This window comes from Pinus tabuliformis, chromosome 6 (genome assembly GCF_031772625.1).
Source record: "Pinus tabuliformis cultivar Carrire ecotype Pingquan chromosome 6, CPIR1, whole genome shotgun sequence".
Taxonomy (NCBI): domain Eukaryota; kingdom Viridiplantae; phylum Streptophyta; class Pinopsida; order Pinales; family Pinaceae; genus Pinus; species Pinus tabuliformis.
This window is the reverse complement of record NC_142292.1, coordinates 2,097,181,266-2,097,202,063: the sequence shown is the minus strand read 5'-3', so window position 1 is coordinate 2,097,202,063 and position 20,798 is coordinate 2,097,181,266. Positions and strand designations below refer to the sequence as shown.

Here is a 20,798-nt window from a genome sequence, read left to right as displayed (position 1 = left end):
TATTTTTACCCTCGTGGACGTTAAAATATTTCTTTTCTGGATACACCGAAAAATGAATATTTGTCCCAACGCCACCCTCATAAATAATAAATAATCAACGCTGCCCTCATAAATAATAAAAACCACTTGTATTCTAACAAAGAACATAAACACTTAATAAATGCTATTAACCTTTGCATAAACACTTAAATAATGTTATTAATCTTTGCATTAACAATTAAACAAACAATGCTATTAATCTTTGCATATGGCAATGCTTCGCTGGATACACCGAAAAATGAACAGCTTCTATCGCATAAAATACAAAGCACAAAATCGTTTATTGTATAGTGACCCTTGTGAAATATTAATTCCGTAGAATCTGGCCCATGAGACTGCAATTATGTTGAATCGTATCTCAAGGTCACACCTTAAGAAAATTATACTTGATGATGGTTCCAATGAAATTATCAATGACAATATACATTAATATAATCGTGTGTCCCCCAGATGCGGGCGGACATTGACGTGATGGAGGTTACGATCCGGCAGACGGGCGCGTGGCAAGCCCACTGGTTCGCCGGCGGAAGGCAGGTACTCACCTCTGGAACAATTAAGTTGATGGGTCGTCACCCTATGCGACATTCAATTCGGTGGGGAGGCCGAGACACCAAGAGTTTCAACATGAAACCTCCAGCCCCTGTGACCCCGTCCTCAGTCGAGAATTCAGATGGTTGGTTTTGGCATTGTGGTGCTTTGTCGGTCTCCATGTCGAGACAGCTCTTGCCTGTAGGTTCGCGTTGTTCACCAGATGCTGAAGTGCACAGCCTTCACACCACGGTTGGAAAGCGCTGCCCGCTGGCCTCCTGCATTAGCTTCATCCCTGGATATCATCATTCGCACAACCCGTTCTGTGCTCCGCTCCTCCCTGCTCTGTTCGGCTTTCGCTCCCACCTCCCTCTGTTGGGACCCCCTCTCATTTACGCCGGCTCTCACGACTTCAGTGTTACTATGCCAAAGTTGAGGCACCGTATGAGATGCCGCAGGGGAGGCGCCAGGCCTATTCCCTCCCCTTCCCCTTCCTCTGGCTCGTCCCCCTCTCGCAGTGCCAGTGAAAGTGCTCCCCGTCGTACTCATGGAAGAGGCCTATTCCCTCCCTCCCCGCAAAATGTCACCTTCGCCTCGCACCATTACATTGAACCTTGGCCAGCTTTCGTCGCCTCTCCCCCGTCTTTTGAGCCCCCTATCAGCCCGCAGGCCTCCCCTTCTGTTCCGCCTGTTCCTCTGCCCGTAGATTATAGTCCCTCTCGCCTAGCTGAAGATAGTAGCTCAGCCCTGCTCCAGAACACCGGGACGACTACAGGCGAGCATGAAGCGGTGGATGATGATCCTCAGAGGGTTCCCGATCCAGATCCTGATGAAAGCAGCTCTGGCCAGCTCCAGAACACCGAGACTACTGCAGGCAAGCGTGAAGCGGTGGATGACGCTCCTCAAAGGGCTCCCGATCCAGATCTTGATGACAAAGAAGGATGGTGGTGCCGAATTGAAGAGGAATTGCCCTCGGGTGACTATGGACTCTAGCGCCTCTGCTTTTTCTCGCCATCATGTCTAGTCTTTTGAGCTTTTTGCTGGTTTTGTCGCTTGCGTATCTAAGTGTGCCTAAGATGTTCTCTGTAGTTAAAACAATTCTCAATCTATATATGAGTCGGTTTCCCCTAGTGGGCGGCTCAGTTTTTTGGCTTTCTGTTATTAACTCAAGGCTGGTTTCCTCTTGCGAGGCAGCTTTCAAACGCTTCTCGGGCCGGTTTCCCCTTGTGGGCGGCTCAATTTTTGATATCTTGCTGACTGTATGGCGGCACTCTGATGCCTAGAACTCTCTGTACCATATGTTACATTAATAGATTTAAGCTTACTTAGAAAAAAAAAAAAAATATATATATATATATATATAACCATGTGTCAAACAATTGACAATTTATAACATAGTACCTGATAGTGTAAAGTCTTGGATTTATCCTTAAGCAATGTTAACCTGTAATATGTAATTAACAAAATTTAAGCCCATTGCAATACAGCAACTAATAACCAAAAAATATTGCGATATATGATAATGCATTATATTATAAATCTTATATGCTACGTAAATTTAAATTGTCTCACACAATTCTAACTTCAGTAAACAACATCTGTTGAGGTATATAGAGATTTCGAGATATGTCGCTCAACACTACTATCGTAATCATGACGGTTAATCCCACTATCCACAACGATTAAAAAAAAATGGAAAAGCAGACTGGTCTGTGCCATGGAGTAAGCAATCAAAAGTTAACAGGAAACCCAAACTAACACCTGTGTAATTTTACACGTTACAACCACAAAATTATGTTTGCAACATGCAAATTCATAAAACCACAGCACAAAGATACTCGAGAACGATAATTCAAATCTTGACCAGATATTGCATACTGCACATGCCAGAATTTTAAACCTATGAGATTCTTGAAGGTACAATGCCAGTAATAATACAATTTGTCCAGGAGTCTGTAATATTCGGCATCCATAATAGGACAACGGCAATTCTATTACAAAATCCCCACTGAAACACAAAAGAAATTAGATAAGCTTAGCAAAAAATTACATATTTCTCTCGAAAGTAGAATCCTAGAGAGCGAAGAATCTCTTGAAAATCATATCCAGATGGAATCATAACATTCCACAAGACTGAAACTTGAAAGCAATCAAGTAATACATGTACTGTCCAAAATGCAATCATTTTGAATTATAATGTCCCCGCCTGATAACCCAGATTCATGATCAGATGCTGCTTCTTTAGACAGTTTCATCAATTGCCCAGCCATACGTGTGAATGAGGCAGTTCCTACTCAGATCATGGCCTATTCCCAGCTTTCAATAAACCCAAGAGGATAAAAATGATGATAGATTTCCAGGTGTTTTTTAAGCCAAATGGTATATAAAAAGTAAAAACTTGATGTAATGTACTTTGCCTCTCATTTCTTTTCACTAGATCACCATTGTTAGTTTTCCATTGCTTGCACGACCACCTGAAAATGATACACTGGTGTCTCGTGCACTTTCATCTCAAGCTTCTAACAGCTGTATGTAAAACAATGTACAGACTTTACAGTTAGTACATGATATGTCAAAGAAAAATAGAATCAATACAGCCAGTTTATTAACAAGCTAAAGCCATTACTACTGCTCGGCTCTAGCAAAGGATGCCATATACAGAGACTATTACTAACAATTTCGAGAATTTCTTAGAGCCAGCATTGCTGCTTCTGCAAAAGCCTGAGCAGCTTCTGCATCAGCTTCTGCTGCTTCTGCATCCTTTGCTGCTTCTTCTGCTTGAGCAATAGCTAGTTCTGCTTCAGCAACCGCTTTAGCAGCAGTTTCAGCAGCCTCTTCAGCATTCATCAATGTCATCTTTGAAAGCTCCGCATCAATTTCAGATTTTGTCATAAGCCGTATCTCTTCTCTCAATTTCTTTGCAGTGTCCTTCATAAGATTTGGAAAACGTTTTCCGTCTGTCTCTTCCTGTCGTGAATGTGCACTTTTGGGCAATCCATCAGTTTGCCAACTGCCACCAACCATATAGTTTTGTCCCATCTACAATCTCTCAAGTACAAATGACAATATCAGGGACAATGATTCTATTAATAATTTAATAATATTTTTGATAAATGTCACAGCTACTAATCACTGTCGCTTACCTTAACCAGCTTACCACGTTCTGTTAGGGACTTCAATGACGGAGACAACAATTTTTTGAAGTTTGGAGGTGCCAGGTGATTTTCCTGTATGCACACATTTAACCGTATTAATCTGATAAAATCATTACAGTGACAAGAAGAAAGAAATATAAGTTAAAGGTATAAAACAGGGAAAATTTTAAAAATAGTAAAGTGTAAAAACATTGGCAGGTATTAGTAATTATTAGAATGCCATTTATAAAATGCTTGCCTATATTTTTATAGACATATTGAAATTTACAAGGATTTTATATAGTTTCTTGAACGTTTTCGTGTTTTTTAGAATAAAATACTTTTCCTATCCAGCGATACCTTAATTATGCCTGTGATCCATGTGAAATTGCTTCAAGAACTCAATGGGATACCAGGTTTCAGAGTAGCACATACTGAGAAGTGAAAAACCTAACCCACATTTACTACTTCTATATGCAATATTTAAAGACAAATTTAAAAGAATACAGAAATAGGATATGCCGCATGCCTCAGCTCTACCCTAAATTTGCTACAAAAAAGAACAATAAATTTTACTCTATGCCAGCTGTAGAAGCAATACTCTAAAATCTCTGGAGGAAGGCTGATATTGGCAACCAGAAATGTTACCAACAAGAATACAATGAATAGGGCGCATTTAACGAAGTCCAATCAAAAGAACGAAACAACAGTTTTCAACATGAATGTTTTACAAGCAGATTGCACATCATGCAAATACTGGAGCTCAGCACAAGCTCAATTTATCTTCAATGCAATGATATAACATCACCACTTGTTTTGGAATTAGCAGCCAAATGAAATCTGATGGGTCTAGTATCCGATGAGAAAGGTGTTATATATGGGATTGTATTCCACTGAATTTACTCAAGAACCTTCTCACTCAAGAGTCAAGACAAAAGAAAGCAAATACAATAAAGAGTAAAAAGAGATTAATTCGCTCTAGCTCTCACATCCCCAACACAAGTATGCCATTACATAAGGAAACAATGATCAAGTGATGAAAAGACTCTTTCCTCCTTTTATATATATAAAAGGTGAGGCAGGCCAACAATAACAAGTGGAAGCAATCCAGCATAAGCAACCTAACTAATCACTTGATGAGCCCACATGTGAAGTGCTCCAACTTTAGGTGAAGCATGTCAAGTTGTGGTCAAGCTCCAATGCTTACAATGCCCACCAAACAAGGGTCCAAGGCTACCACGGCTAAGAGCTCCTCAAGAAACGTCGTATGATCCTCCAAAGGCCTCCAATTCTCCAATGCTACCTCCTAAGCCATGTGCACCTCCAGGTCCACCCCACCTACATGATCCTAACTTAAGCCAAACATTGCCAAGTGCAAATCTCCAAACAAGCAACCAAGTGTCCCCATGCCATCTAGGGCTCCATGACCTCCTCCAAGATGCCCAATGCTACTCTAAGTGGATTGTCCTCCTCAAAAGCAACAAAACTCTCTGTGTCTGCACTCCATGATGAAAGCCACTAAGCCACATACATCTACAATGCCCTAAGGGAGAGCACCACATACATCTCCAATGCACTAAGGAGGTGCACCACATAAGTATCAAGTCAAGTCATAACAATCATGAGAAAGCTATTTTCAATATGTATGTCCATCATAAGTATAATTAAGAGTAATCAACACACCATGGACCCCCCAACACATGAAGCTTTCCCGAGCATGGCATAAACACTTTCAGAGTAAGCCAAAGCCTAACAATTCCAATTAGGAACTTTTATAAACAAGCATTAAAATTTTGTTACAACTAACAGTGCAGAAAGAAAATGGCATTAGAGTGCAACTTGGGACTTGGTAATGAACCATCCGGGAGCAGTAGGTGAATAAAGCCTGCTTGGAATATGAAGGGGAAAGGTTGTTAGTAAGTAATACAATACTACAAATAATAAAGTCATTTTTACAATGGAAAATTTAAACAGACCCTCTATATCAGCTTGAATAAAATGGTCCATGGATGTGTTTCTTGAATTATGATGTACATAAGTTACCATCACTTGACCAAGATTCACACTTATCATAATTAAAAACATGCAAGGAAACATAACCTTTTTAAAGAAAGAAATAATTTTAATGTTTCACCTAAACTTAACTTTACGAATCCAACCGAAAATCCCACTTGATTTCCAACTAGACCAGCCAAAAATCTCTATTGCAACTTTGATTGCCAAAGTTCTCCAACTAGAAGTTATGTGATGTTGTCACAAGTCTACAAGTACGTTGTTTTAGAAAGGAGTTGATACATTAACATCAAATATTGTGTACTAAAGTTTATTACCTGAGTGATTACATGCTTAAACATCATTATATATATATATATATATATATATATATATACTTAACTACAATAGGCCCTATATAGGTCGAAGTGATTTAAGGCAAAATTAGTTGAAAAGTACCTTTATTGAGTGTGATGCCTACTAGAGAAGGAGGTTGGGATTTATACGATTACAAATAGACCAAGTTTGATCACTTCAAAGGCATTTTTTGGACTATCTCCACATTGTTGAGATTCAATGTTCATAAAAGAAGGGCCTTAATCAAATGGGACCAACCAACAAGCCCTAAATCATGAAATAAATAAAGAGAAAACAACACCAGGTAGTGCAGTGTAAAACCCATAACAAGTGCACCCACATATGAAATCACCTTGGCAATAATAGAGCTAAACCATAAGTGTCCTACAGTGGGAATATCACAAAGAATAAATCACTTGTATAGAGGGAGTAACAACTCAAGATGATGTTATAAATGAGAGGTGAGTTGTGTTTATATAAAACTCAAGGGGTAGGGTGCTTTCCCCAAGAAGGGTTATGGGCCCATTATGATGACTAGGTCAGCGTTAACAACCTAGGTCATTGACTAGATTAGCTTTCAGCCAAACCTAGAAACCAAATAAAACACAATAATGACTACAAAGTGAGGTGGCTTTATGCGTACCAACCTGAATACATCGAAGAGTGGGCTTATGGATAACTAGCTCCAATATCAACAACTTAAATACAATTGAGAGTAGGCGTATGGATAGCCCAACATGTACACTGAGAGTTCGTTTATGTACACCCAACATAAATATAGCTCACTCAAATATAACACTATAGGTGGGCTTATGGTACCCACCTCGAATACCATTGAGAGTGAGTTTATAAATATCCAATTCCAATATTGAGTGTGGGTTTATGGCTACCAATCTTGAATACAACTAAGAGAGCTTGAATACTAACAGTGGGTTTTATGGATATCCAACTTGAATACCACTAAGGGTGGGTTAATGGATACCCAACTCAAATATAGCTTGTCCTGGTCAACATATAACACTCACAATGGATTATCAATCTCTAGTTCAAATATATCTTGTTTTAATATAATTCTGACACTGGGTTTAAGGATACCCAATGTGAATACCACTGAAAGTAGGTTTATAGATATGTAACTCAAACACAACTTTCAGTGGATTTATGGATACCCAACTTGAATATAGGTTGGTTGTGGCCAAGGTACATAGGCCAATGGTTGTATGGACACCCAACTCAAGATAGGATTGGCCTTGTGCACAACACCCCTCAAAGAGAGATAGTGAGAGAGAGTGTTACATCATAACTCTTTCCAATGCTGAATATCAGCTGTTGAAATTTGGTACCGGAGGACAGGTGGTTCCCTTTGATCTTTGGCCTAGGGAAAAGTGTCCAAAAGAATTTAATTTTTCTCCTAAAGTGACTTTATAATTTTATAAAGTTAAATCTAATTTAAAAGTGACTTTAAGTGATAAAGTTATTAAGTCTAATCTTAAAGTGACTTTTATAAAGTCAATGAAAAATTAGAAAGGAAAAGTGACTTTGGAAATAAATGACTAAGTGGGTCTTTATTAAAGTGGGATGAATTAAAAAATAGAAAGTGAGATTTAAATGAGCATTTAATCTCAGCCATTGATCTAAATCTATTTCAGCCATTGGATTTAGAGATCACCCCAAAAGTCACTTGGAGTTATATTAAAGGAGGAAAAGGTCATTCATTCTTTCATGAGCAGATTGGGAGAAGGAGAGCAAGAGAGCAAGAGAGATTTCTGAGCAAGGAGGAGAAGGAGACAGCAGCTTGGCACACATTCCAAGGCAGCAGTTGAGCAGATTTGTACCGCTGATTCAGCACATAGTGAAAGGCAGATTTTTGCACAAAAATCGAGGAGCAGTTTGCTGATTTTTCTGCACACAAAACGGAGGCCGTACAGCATTTATTGTTGTCCTGTTTGTTGTAATTTCCAGATTGCTGTGAGGCACGGGAAAGGAGATAAGTTGTAAATTTGCTTGCTGATTTTTTTGTTGAATAATTCTCACTGTAAAAAGGCAATTTTCAGAAATAAAGAAGAGCTCTCAAACTGGTTTTCCCCAAGAGTTGTAGGGGGTTTCTCCAGGGTCAAGTTGACCAAAAATATCAGTGTTTTAATGTGTTTTAATGGCTGTTTTTGATTGCTGATTTTTAATTCTGCAATTTCCAGCATTCTGAAAAATTTCCAAAATTTGTGTTTTGAGCAATATTTATTTTTTTCAGTCTGTTAAATGTATGGTTATGGGAAAGGGCATTTAACTACATGGGAGAAATAAGGAGAAACTGAAAACCGGGGTGGGAAAACAGAAATTTCTACATGGTATCGGAGCTTGAGTGCTGAAGGGCAGTTTGGGACAGCAAAAGGAAAAATTACAATTGCTGATTTTTCACTCAGAAAATTCCAGCAAGCTGATTTTTTCATAAACAGCAGTTTTATCATTACTACAGCAATGCTATTTTTCAGTTTTAGGACAGCAGGATGTCATTGGGATTGAGGGTGGAGGATAGGCTGGATGGGCATATAAATTACAGCGTTTGGAATGAGAGAATGCAGAGTATCTTTGAGGAGGCAGAAGTCTAGGATATCATGGTGCATACCGCACAGAACCCTGTTGTTGTGCCCACTGATGTTACTCAGTTGGCTGAGTATAAAAAGAAGAACAATAAGGGTAAGAGGCTGATTCTAGACGGAATCAAAGACCATTGCATTCCTCATGTGAGAGGAAAGAGCAATGCCCATGAGATGTGGACAGCATTGTCCAATCTCTACCAGAGTACCAATGAGAACCGGAAGATGGTCCTGAAGGAGAAGCTGAAGAACATTAAGATGGGTAATGATAGTGCAGCTGGATATCTCACAAAGATTACTAATGTGAGAGATGAGTTGGCAGCGATTGGAGAGACCATTCCACCCACTGAGTTGGTGCGGATTGCAGTGAATGGCCTCCCCCGTTCATGGTTGAACTTTGTTGATGGGGTTTGTGCACGTGAGACCCTTCCCACATGGGAGAGGTTTTGGGATGATTGCATTCAGACAGAGATCAGGAAAGGTCAGCTTGGGGCAGCCAAGTCAGTTGAGCAGGATGAGGATGTAGCACTGGTGGCCGGAGGTAAGAAAGGCAAAGGGAAGAAACAGCCTTCCACAAGCAGTGGTGGGGGCAAAGGCAAAGGTAAAGGTAAACAGGGGAACACACAGAAGGACTATTCCAAGGTGAAGTGTTGGAATTGTCAAAAGATGGGACACTATGCAGTTGTGTGTCCGGAGAAGAAGAAGAAGAAGGGGAAGAACCAGGACGTGGCAGCTTCAGTAGAGATTGAGGACTTTGCTGGTCGTTTTGACCGGGAGTTTGCGTTCACTACGTGTGAGTCCTCTAGTGCAGGATCACCTGCCACACAGGTTCAGAGGGAGCATGCTTTTCCCTCGATTAGCGGAGCATCTTCAGGGATCTGGTATGTGGACAGTGGGGCTTCACGTCACATGACAGGAGTCCGTGATTACTTCTCAGAGCTTTCAGAGAGTGGCACTGATATTGAGGTAGTACTCGGTGATGACAGAGTTGTTAGAGCAGTCGGGGTGGGGACAGTGACATTTCAGAGGGAGTCCAAACCTCCCTTGAAGGTGTCAGAGGTTCTTTATGTGCCAAGGACGAGGAAGAACCTCATATCCATCTCAGCTTTGGAGGACAGAGGATATGAGGTACTGTTCAGGGGAGGACAGGTGTTGATGTATCCCAGGGGCACTCCAGCTGATTCAGCGAGAGTGATAGGTGTACGCCATGCAAAGGTGTACAAGTTTGCATTCCAGCCCCTTTTGGCATTGAGCAGTAGTACCGACAGCAGAGCTAGCAGTTCTGAGCTGTGTGAGATTTGGCACCGCAGGATGGGACATATGTATCATGGAGCCTTGAGGACATTGCGGGAGATCACTACAGGTGTGCCAGATTTCAGTACTGATCACTTTGATACTTGCAGAGGTTGTGCGATGGGCAAATTTGCCAAATCCCCTTTTCCCAGCAGTGACAGCAGAGCGACGGGGATACTTGATTTGATTCATTCCGATGTGAGCGGTCGGATGTCTCATGTTTCCTTGAGTGGATATGAGTACTATGTGTTATTCATTGATGATCACTCCAGGAGGACCTGGATTTATTTTTTGAAGACCAAGAGTGAGGTCTTCAAGCGGTTTCAGAAGTTCAGAGCTCTTGTGGAGACTCAGACAGGTCGAAAGATCAAGTCCTTGAGGTCGGACAATGGAGGAGAGTACACCCTTGTAGAGTTTGTTGACTATTGTGCGGAGGCAGGCATTAGGAGGGAGTTCACTATTCCTTACAACCCCCAGCAGAACGAGGTTGCAGAGAGGAAGAACAGATCCATCATAGAGGCTGCCAAAGCCATGTTACATGATCAGGAGTTGCCATTGTTCTTGTGGGCAGAGGCCTGCAACACAGCTGTTTACTTGCAGAATAGGAGTCCGCATCGTGCCTTGGGGCACATGACTCCGGAGGAGGCTTTCTCTGAGAAGAAGCCTGATATTGGTCATCTTGATATCTTTGGATGCATTACATACTCCTATATACCCAAGGAGAAGAGGACCAAACTAGAGCCCACCGCAGAGAAAGGTATCTTTGTGGGCTACAGTGAGACCTCAAAGGCCTTTCGGATTTACATCCTGCACAGAGGAGAGTTGTTGTCAGACGGGATGTGAAGTTCGAGGAGGACAGGGCCTTTAGGAGGTCACGGGAGTTAGAGTATCTGGATCAGCCAAACCCTCAACAGCAGTTGAGTCAGTCGCAGGGATCCAGTGGGCAGGGATCAGAAGGATCAGGAGGTACATCTATGAAGATGTCAGGTCCGTCAGTGAGCAGTGGCTCATCGAGCCAGAGGGGTGGTGCTCCGGGTAGCATGCAGAGCAGTTCACAGAGCAATTCACTAGGGAGTCCACTGATGGACAGTTCACACGGTACCTCAGCTTCTACAAGTTCAGGTGCAGGCAGGAGGACAGCAGACAGACAGTCAGGAGTTCAGGCTACTGATGATGATGAGGAGGAGGAGTTTCATTCTCCGGTGGGAGAAGTGCGCCCAGGGAAGAGGAAGCCCAAGTGGCTTCAGGACACCTTGAGAGATGCCACATCTGTTGCTGAGCCGAAGAGGCCGGTCAGAGAGAGTAGACCACCTGAGAGGTTTTGTAGCTATATGGCGATGGTTACCAACATCCTTGACTCTGAGCCTTCTAGCTATGAGGAGGCAGCTAGCCAGCAGGTCTGGAGAGAGGCCATGCAGGAGGAGTATTCTTCTATCATGAAGAATGATGTTTGGGAGGTGGTGCCGAGGCCTGAGGGAAAATCCGTGGTTACTTCTAGATGGCTTTACAAGATAAAGCATGCTGCAGATGGCAGCATTGAGAAATTCAAAGCGAGGTTTGTGGCTAGAGGGTTCTCCCAGGTAGAGGGAGTTGATTATGAGGAGACCTTCGCTCCCGTGGCTCGATATACTTCGATCCGCTCCATTATATCGATAGCAGTAGAGATGGGTTGGAAGATCCACCAGATGGATGTGAAGACCGCATTTCTCAATGGCTTCATACAGGAGGAGGTGTACATTGAGCAGCCACAGGGCTTTGAGGTGCATGGGAAGGAGTCCCATGTGTGCAGATTGAAGAAGGCCCTTTATGGCCTGAAGCAAGCTCCCAGAGCTTGGTACTCCAGGATAGATGCATACTTGCAGGGGATGGGTTTCACAAAGAGTGAGGCAGATCCGAACCTTTACTTTATTGTGATTGGTGAGGAGCCTCTCATTCTGGTGCTGTATGTGGATGACTTGATCATTACAGGTGCAGAGAGACTCATAGAGCACTGCAAGAGAGATCTTGCGGCGGAGTTTGAGATGAAGGACATCGGCTTGATGCATTACTTTTTGGGTTTGGAGGTGTGGCAGGAGGAGGGGCATTTCTTCCTGGGGCAGGGGAAGTATATTGTGGACATCCTTAGCAGATTCCACATGGAGGATTGTAGACCCATGTCGACACCGATGATCACCAACTGGAAGAAGCTTCATGCTTCGGATTCCGAGTTGGTGGATCCCACATTGTACAGGCAGCTGATTGGTTCCTTGATGTATTTGGTCAACACTAGACCAGATATCTGTTTTGCAGTCAACACGATGAGTCAATTTATGTGTGAGCCTAGGAAGGTTCACTGGGTGGCTGCAAAACACATTTTGCGATACTTGTAGGGGACAGTGGATTATGGTCTGGACTACAGGCAAGGAGATGGAGTGAGATTGGCAGGATACACTGATTCTGATTGGGCAGGTTGTGCTTCTGATAGGAAGAGCACTTCAGGGTGCTGTTTTGGGTTGGGTTCAGCAGTAGTGTCATGGTTCAGCCGGAAGCAGCAGTCAGTAGCACTGAGTTCAGCGGAAGCAGAGTATATGGCAGCCAGTCTAGCTAGTTGTGAGGCTATCTGGCTTCGCAAGATGTTTGGCTTATTTGGTCAGCCGTTGAGACCTTCAGTGATTTACTGTGATAATCAGAGTTGCATTAAACTCACGGAGAATCCAGTATTTCATGACAGGTCAAAGCATATCGGGATCAGATATCATTTCATCAGAGACTATGTTCAGAAGGGAGTTGTGAAGCTTGAGTATATTTCCACTGATGAGCAGGTTGCAGATATCCTTACCAAAGCCTTACCACGGGGCAAGCATGTCTACTTCAGGGACAAGATGGGTGTGGTGAGGAACACCTTCCTCGGTAAGAGAGAGTGTTGAAATTTGGTACCAGAGGACAGGTGGTTCCCTTAGGCTTTGATCTTTGGCCTAGGGAAAAGTGTCCAAAAGAATTTAATTTTTCTCCTAAAGTGACTTTATAATTTTATAAAGTTAAATCTAATTTAAAAGTGACTTTAAGTGATAAAGTTATTAAGTCTAATTTTAAAGTGACTTTTATAAAGTCAATGAAAAATTAGAAAGAAAAAGTGACTTTGGAAATAAATGACTAAGTGGGTCTTTATTAAAGTGGGATGAATTAAAAAATAGAAAGTGAGATTTAAATGAGCATTTAATCTCAGCCATTGATCTAAATCTATTTCAGCCATTGGATTTAGAGATCACCCAAAAGTCACTTGGAGTTATATTAAAGGAGGAAAAGGAGGAAAAAGTCATTCATTCTTTCATGAGCAGATTGGGAGAAGGAGAGCAAGAGAGCAAGAGAGATTTCTGAGCAGGGAGGAGAAGGAGACAGCAGCTTGGCACACATTCCAAGGCAGCAGTTGAGCAGATTTGTACAGCTGATTCAGCACATAGTGAAAGGCAGATTTTTGCACAAACATCGAGGAGCAGTTTGCTGATTTTTCTGCACACAAAACGGAGGCCGTACAGCATTTATTGCTGTCCTGTTTGTTGTAATTTCCAGATTGCTGTGAGGCACGGGAAAGGAGATAAGTTGTAAATTTGCTTGCTGATTTTTTTGCTGAATAATTCTCACTGTAAAAAGACAATTTTCAGAAATAAAGAAGAGCTCTCAAACTGGTTTTCCCCAAGAGTTGTAGGGGGTTTTTCCAGGGTCAAGTTGACCAAAAATATCAGTGTTTTAATGTGTTTTAATGGTTGTTTTTGATTGTTGATTTTTAATTCTGCAATTTCCAGCATTCTGAAAAATTTCCAGAATTTGTGTTTTCAGCAATATTTATTTTTTTCAGTCTGTTAAATATATGGTTATGGAAATGGACATTTAACTACATGGGAGAAATAAGGAGAAACTGAAAACCGGGGTGGGAAAACAGAAATTTCTACATCAGCCATATAATCAAAATAACACATAACCCCCCTTGAATGTCATATCTCCCACACTAGCATGGCTCCACAAGTTGGTGAAAGTGGCCTATGGTAGAAGTATAAAACCAAGATCCACTAAAATATGTTGGTACATTGAATGTACAGAGTTGTATTGAAAAGCGTAACTAGGTTCGGTCTTCATAATGACATGTAAATCTGATTTTATGTAATTGATGTATAGAAGAAAAATAAAAGTATTATTGTAATGCTTGTCTCATGGGTATCATGAGCAAAGAATTTTATTTTAGTGATGGCTCCCATTGTGAGCCTTTAGGATTTGTCACCTAGTCATAAAAGTCAATTTGAGTCTATGTCATGTATGAAGGACCATTATTGGGCATGTTACATTTTGTATGAGTCATTAGACAAGTATGAAAACCCTCCACGACAAGCGCAAGTCCTCTCCTTCAAGTCAGCTACAAAATGAAGTAAATAATCTACACAAAGAGACATGTTAGCTCACTCTCTCTCAAGTCAGGTTATTATAGGCTCCAACCACTATAAATAGGGCAGCTCGGCATCATTTCAGGCAGAGATTTTCGGTCAAGGTCTTAAGTGTAAGGAAGTGCGAGAATCACTTGGAAAGAAGCCTTATAGCCAGTGAAAGGAAGGAGGGAAGAGCGAGGACTGTTTGGGTCTGTTTTAGGGTTAACCTTCACTCACACGTGTGAAGAAAAAGGACTATTTTTGTTGCAGAAAAGGGCCGAAGTATTGCAGATCCGTAAGAAGGTCAAATCAAGAGAAGACAAGGGTGTATCTCTAGCCGAGTTACCAAGGAAAGGATCTCCCTCTAAAGCGAAGGGAATCAAGTCATAAAGGGAAGGTCTTGTGAATGAATTAGGTTTTCTAAATTAGGGTCGATAATTGCAAACCTAATTCAAGGAGGCCCAAAGTTTGAAGCAAAAGGAAACCAAAGTTGAAGAGGAGCCAAGAGGAAAGAAGGAGCAGATGGTTGACTATCGTTGACTACGGATCTCATCAAGGGAACTTGTGTCTTGGTCTTGGAGTGGAAAATAGGTCAAGGGTCTTGGTCTTGGTATTCGTCAATTGGAATCTCTATAAGAAGAATAATTTGTTCAGGTTTTCCTCTCAAGAAGGAGAGGCTTTGGCCCTAGCTGATAGCCTATATTCTGTGTCTCTTGTCTCTTTATGGTTTATGCATTGGTGGTTGTTTGACGAAAAAGAACACTATTAATTTAAGTAAAGGAAGATCCTTAGCTAAGAAAGTAAAAAGCATTCACAACCAGTTACTAATAGAAGAGATATCACTTAATCTCGATGCCCTAGATTTCTCAACATTGTATCAGAGCTAAGGTGACTAAATCAAGGAAGGGAATCTTATCAAGGGCCACTCGAGGATCGAATCTCGAGGAAGGCATCAAAGCGAAGATCATCTTGAAGCCAAGGAAGCATCATAACCGTAGATCAAAGAAGTATTGGAAAACCCTACATCTACTCAAGTTGAAGAGATCTACGAATCAAAGTAAGCTTGAAGTTTATTCATCCAAGAAAATCACTTCAAGATCAAGATCATATCATCATCAATCAAAGAAGCATTCCTGGATCTGCTCTTAATCACTTTGAAGTTGAAGTGTCTTGAAGACTATTCATCCAAAGGAAGCTAGATTAAAGGCGTTGTCATCAAGACACTAAGGCAATCTATCTCTCGTTGAAGCAAGATTCCTGCCATTGAAAACATCATCAAGAAGTCATGATTATTCTTCATCAACAAGACTTCACAATCAAAGGATCATGAGGGATCTCCCTCGTTGTGAGATCAAGAATCATTATTGAAGAAAACTATCTTCATCAAGGAGAAGTTTTCTATTCTCTATATCATCATCAACATCAAGAAAGAAACAAGAAGAAGGAGCATCCTATCAAGTAAGTATGTTTATGTCCACATCTGAATATGTCAAAATGCCTTTTTGCAAAAAAAGCAACAAATTGGTTGGGGCTTCAAACTATCTTGCATGGAAGAAAAGGACAGATCTAAATCTCATTGAAAATGACGTGATGGAACATGCCAAAGGATCTATCACTAAACCAGGAAATAAGATGCTCAAGCTCTTGCAAAGTATATGAAAGGGGAAGTTAGGGCTCAAAGAATTCTCATAGAATCCATCAAGGATCCCCTCATCCCATATGTATCAAAACTCGAAACTACAAAAGAAATCTATGACAAACTGGTAGAGTTGTATTCCGTGAGCACTACTAGAGAAGTCATCTCATTAAGGCAAGAACTCTACAAGCTCAAGATGTCAAGGTTAGACGGAATAGCCTCATACTTTATGAGGATATCTGAGATCTCAGATCAACTTCAAGATCTAGGAGAAGTTGTGTTTGATAGAATAATGACTACAATTGTATTAAATGCACTACCGAAGGAGTGGGGTAACTTTACTTCAAGTATTTATGGGAAGAAAGACGCTACTCCATTCCAGGATCTATGGTCAATTTGCAAGATTGAAGAATCTAGATTAAAGGCCAAATCTGATGTGGGAGCAAGTGAGCAAAATCAAGCTTATGCTACCATGACAAGAAGAAAAGGAAAATTTGGGAAGTTTGGTTCTCAGAAGAAGAAAAAAGGGACATGACCAAGATTCAATGCTATTGGTGTCCAGAATATGGGCACTACAAAAGAGATTGTCCAAAGATCAAGAAGGACAATAACAAAAGAGGAAGAGAAGAAGCCCATATCACCGAAGAAGTGGAGGAAGTTGAAACGAAGAAATCCAAGAAAGAGGAAGTAAGAGATCTCTACTATGACTGAGATAGTCTTCCTCACCTAAGTTCTATTGGAATTTCTAAGTCTAATTGTTAGAAACCCTTCATGTACTTTTCTAATTTATTTATGCCTACTTGTTCTAATTAATTAACAAGTTATTTACCATGTAAATACTGAAAATATATACAAGTACATGCTCAACACATTACAGATCATCAACTGAAAGAAACAAAACAAGCACACAAGTGACACCATTATTTTTGGACTAATGTCCCCGGAAAAACACAATGCGGGAAAACCGATGCAACTATCTGAGGGTTTTATTATAATGCAGTTTCTGAATACAATCTAGGTGCCAAAACCGGCTCACCCAACAGAGAATAATCTCGGCAGTAGTACCTCTTGTAGAAATTTCTGTTTTCCCACCCCGGTTTTCAGTTTCACCTTATTTTTCCCATGTAGTTAAATGCCCTTTCCCATAACCATACATTTAACAAGCTGAAAAAATAAATATTGCTGAAAACACAAATTCTGGAAATTTTACAGAATGCTAGAAATTGCAGAAATAAAAATCAGCAGTAATAAACAGCCATTAAAACACATTTAAACACTGAGATTGTTGGTCAACTTGACCCTGGAAAAACCCCCTACAACTCTTGGGGAAAACCAGTTCGAGACCTCTTCTTTATTTCTGAAAATTGCCTTTTTACAGTAAGAAATTTTCAGCAAAAAAATCAACAAGCAAATTTACAACTTATCTCTTTTCCCGTGCCTCACAGCAATCTGGAAATTACAGCAAACAAGACAACAATAAATGTTGTACGACCTCCTCGATTTTCGTTCCCACTTTCAGCATTAAATGCAGTTGTACGGACTGCAATAAATGCGTTGTATGGCCCGCAATAAATGTGTTGTACTGCCCTCATTTTGCGTGCAGAAAAATCAGCAAACTACTCGGTTTTTGTGCAAACCACTCCTCGAAAATCGTGCCAAAATCTACCTTTCATTGTGTGCCGAACCAGTTGTACAAATCTGCTCAACTGCTGCCTTGGAATGTGTGCCAAGCTGCTGTCTCCTTCTCCTCCCTGCTCAGAAATCTCCGTTGCTCTCTTGCTCTCCTTCTCCCAATCTGCTCATGAAAGAATGAATGACCTTTTCCTCATTTTCCTCCTTTAATCTAACCCCAATTGACTTTTGGGTGATCCAAGTGACTTTTGGGTGATCCCTAAATCCAATGGCTGAAATAGATTAAGATCTAAGGCTGAGATTAAATGTTCATTTAAATCTCACTTTTTATTTTTTAATTCACCCCACTTTAATAAAGACCCACTTAGTCATTTATTTCCAAAGTCACTTTTCCTTTCTAATTTTTCATTGACTTTATAAAAGTCACTTTAAAATTAGACTTAGTAACTTTATCACTTAAAGTCACTTTTAAATTAGATTTAACTTTATAAAAATTATAAAATTACTTTAGGAGAAAAATTAAATTCTTTTGGACATTTTTCCCTAGGCCAAAGATTAAAGCCTAAGAGAACCACCTATCCTCCGGTACCAAATTTCAACACTCCCTCTTACCGAGGAAGGTGTTCCTCACCACACCCATCTTGTCTCTGAAGTAGACATGCTTGCCCCATGGTAAGGCTTTGGTAAGAATATCTGCAACCTACTCATCAGTGGAAATATACTCAAGCTTCACAGCTCCCTTCTGAACATAGTCTCTGATGAAATGATATCTGATCCTGATATGCTTTGACCTGTCATAAAATACTGGATTCTCCGTGAGTTTAATGCAACTCTGATTATCACAGTAAATCACTGAAGGTCTCAACGGCTGACCAAATAAGCCAAACAACATCTTGCGAAGCCAGATAACCTCACAACTAGCTAGACTGGCTGCCATATACTATGCTTCCGCTGAACTCAGTGCTACTGACTGCTACTTCCGGCTGAACCATGACACTATTGCTGAACCCAACCCAAAATAGCACCCTGAAGTGCTCTTCCTATCAGAAGCACAACCTGCCCAATCAGAATCAGTGTATCCTACCAATCTCACTCCATCTCTCTGCCTGTAGTCCAGACCATAATCCACTGTCCCTTGCAAGTATCGCAAAATGTGTTTTGCAGCCACCCAGTGAACCTTCCTAGGCTCACACATAAACTGACTCATCGTGTTGACTGCAAAACAGATATCTGGTCTAGTGTTGACCAAATACATCAAGGAACCAATCAGCTGCCTGTACAATGTGGGATCCACCAACTCGGAATCCGAAGCATGAAGCTTCTTCCAGTTGGTGATCATCGGTGTCGACATGGGTCTACAATCCTCCATGTGGAATCTGCTAAGGATGTCCACAATATACTTCCCCTGCCCCAGGAAGAAATGCCCCTCCTCCTGCCACACCTCCAAGTCCAAAAAGTAATGCATCAAGCTGATGTCCTTCATCTCAAACTCCGTCGCAAGATCTCTCTTGCAGTGCTCTATGAGTCTCTCTGCACCTGTAATGACCAAGTCATCCACATACAACACCAGAATGAGAGGCTCCTCACCAATCACAATAAAGTAAAGGTTCGGATCTGCCTCACTCTTTGTGAAACCCATCCACTGCAAATATGTATCTATCCTGGAGTACCAAGCTCTGGGAGCTTGCTTCAGGCCATAAAGGGCCTTCTTCAGTCTGCACACATGGGACTCCTTCCCATGCACCTCAAAGCCCTATGGCTGCTCAATGTACACCTCCTCCTATATGAAGCCATTGACAAATGCAGTCTTCACATCCATCTGGTGGATTTTCCAACCCATCTCTGCTGCTATCAATATAATGGAGCGGATCGGAGTATATCGAGCCACGGGAGCGAAGGTCTCCTCATAATCAACTCCCTCTACCTAGGAGAACCCTCTAGCCACAAACCTCGCTTTGAATTTCTCAATGCTACCATCTGCAGCATGCTTTACCTTGTAAAGCCATCTGGAAGTAACCACGGATTTGCCCTCGGGCATCGGCACCACCTCCCAAACATCATTCTTCATGATAGAAGAATACTCCTCCTGCATGGCCTCTCTCCAGACCTACTGGCTAGCTGCCTCCTCATAGCTAGAAGGCTTAGAGTCAAGGATGCTGGTAACCATCGCCATATAGCTACAAAACCTCTCAGGTGGTCTCCTCTCTCTAACCGGCCTCTTCGGCTCAGCAACAGATGTGGCATTTCTCAACGTGTCCTGAAGCCACTTGGGCTTCCTCTTCCCTAAGCGCACTTCTCCCACCGGAGAATGAAACTCCTCCTCCTCAACATCATCATCAGGAGCCTGAACTCCTGACTGTCTGTCTGCTGTCCTCCTACCTGCACCTGAACCTATAGAAGCTGAGGTACCGTGTGAACTGTCCATCAGTGGACTCCCTAGTGAACTACTCTGTGAACTGCTCTGGATGCTGCCCGGAGCACCACCCCTCTGGCTCGGCGAGCCACTGCTCACTGACGGACCTGACATCCTCATAGATGTACCTCCGGATCCTCCTGATCCCTGCCCACTGGATCCCTGCGACTGACTCAACTGCTGTTGAGGGTCTGGCTGATCCAGATACTCTAACTCCCGTGACCTCCTAAAGGCCCTGTCCTCCTCGAACTTCACATCCCGTCTGACAACAACTCTCCTCTGTGCAATAATGTAAATCCGAAAGGCCTTTGAGGTCTCACTGTAGCCCACAAAGATACCCTTCTCTGCGGTGGGCTCTAGTTTGGTCCTCTTCTCCTTGGGTATATAGGAGTATGTAATGCATCCAAAGATATCAAGATGACCAATATCAGGCTTCTTCTCAGAGAAAGCCTCCTCCGGAGTCATGTGCCCCAAGGCATGATGCTGACTCCTGTTCTGCAAGTAAACAACTTTGTTGCAGGCCTCTGCGCACAAGAACAATGACAACCCCTGATCATGTAACATGGCTTTGGCAGCCCCTATGATGGATCTGTTCTTCCTCTCCGCAACCCCGTTCTGCTGGGGGTTGTAAGGAATAGTGAACTCCCTCCTAATGCCTGCCTCCGCACAATAATCAACAAACTCTCCGAGGGTGTACTCTCCTCCATTGTCCGACCTCAGGGACTTGATCTTTCGACCTGTCTGTGTCTCCACAAGAGCTCTGAACTCCTGAAACCGCTTGAA

The 20,798-nt window shown here is 41.8% G+C and overlaps 1 protein-coding gene across 2 annotated transcripts in view; it reads right to left on the bottom strand.

The window, feature by feature from the left end:
* Nucleotides 1-2,655: 2,655 nt before the first annotated feature.
* LOC149267627 (telomere repeat-binding factor 1-like) overlaps nt 2,656-20,798 on the bottom strand; it is a 182,773-nt gene continuing 164,630 nt past the window's right edge. The window contains exons 5-7 of one of the 2 annotated variants that reach the window (XM_089433751.1): nt 3,711-3,794; nt 3,243-3,606; nt 2,656-3,093 (exon numbers count right to left, since the gene is read on the bottom strand). In XM_089433751.1, coding sequence (XP_089289877.1) covers nt 3,074-3,093; nt 3,243-3,606; nt 3,711-3,794 — 468 coding nt within the window. In that variant the 3' untranslated portion in view covers nt 2,656-3,073. Of the gene's footprint in view, nt 3,607-3,710; nt 3,795-20,798 lie in introns of both variants that reach the window. The other variant, XM_089433752.1, reaches the window with a different exon arrangement.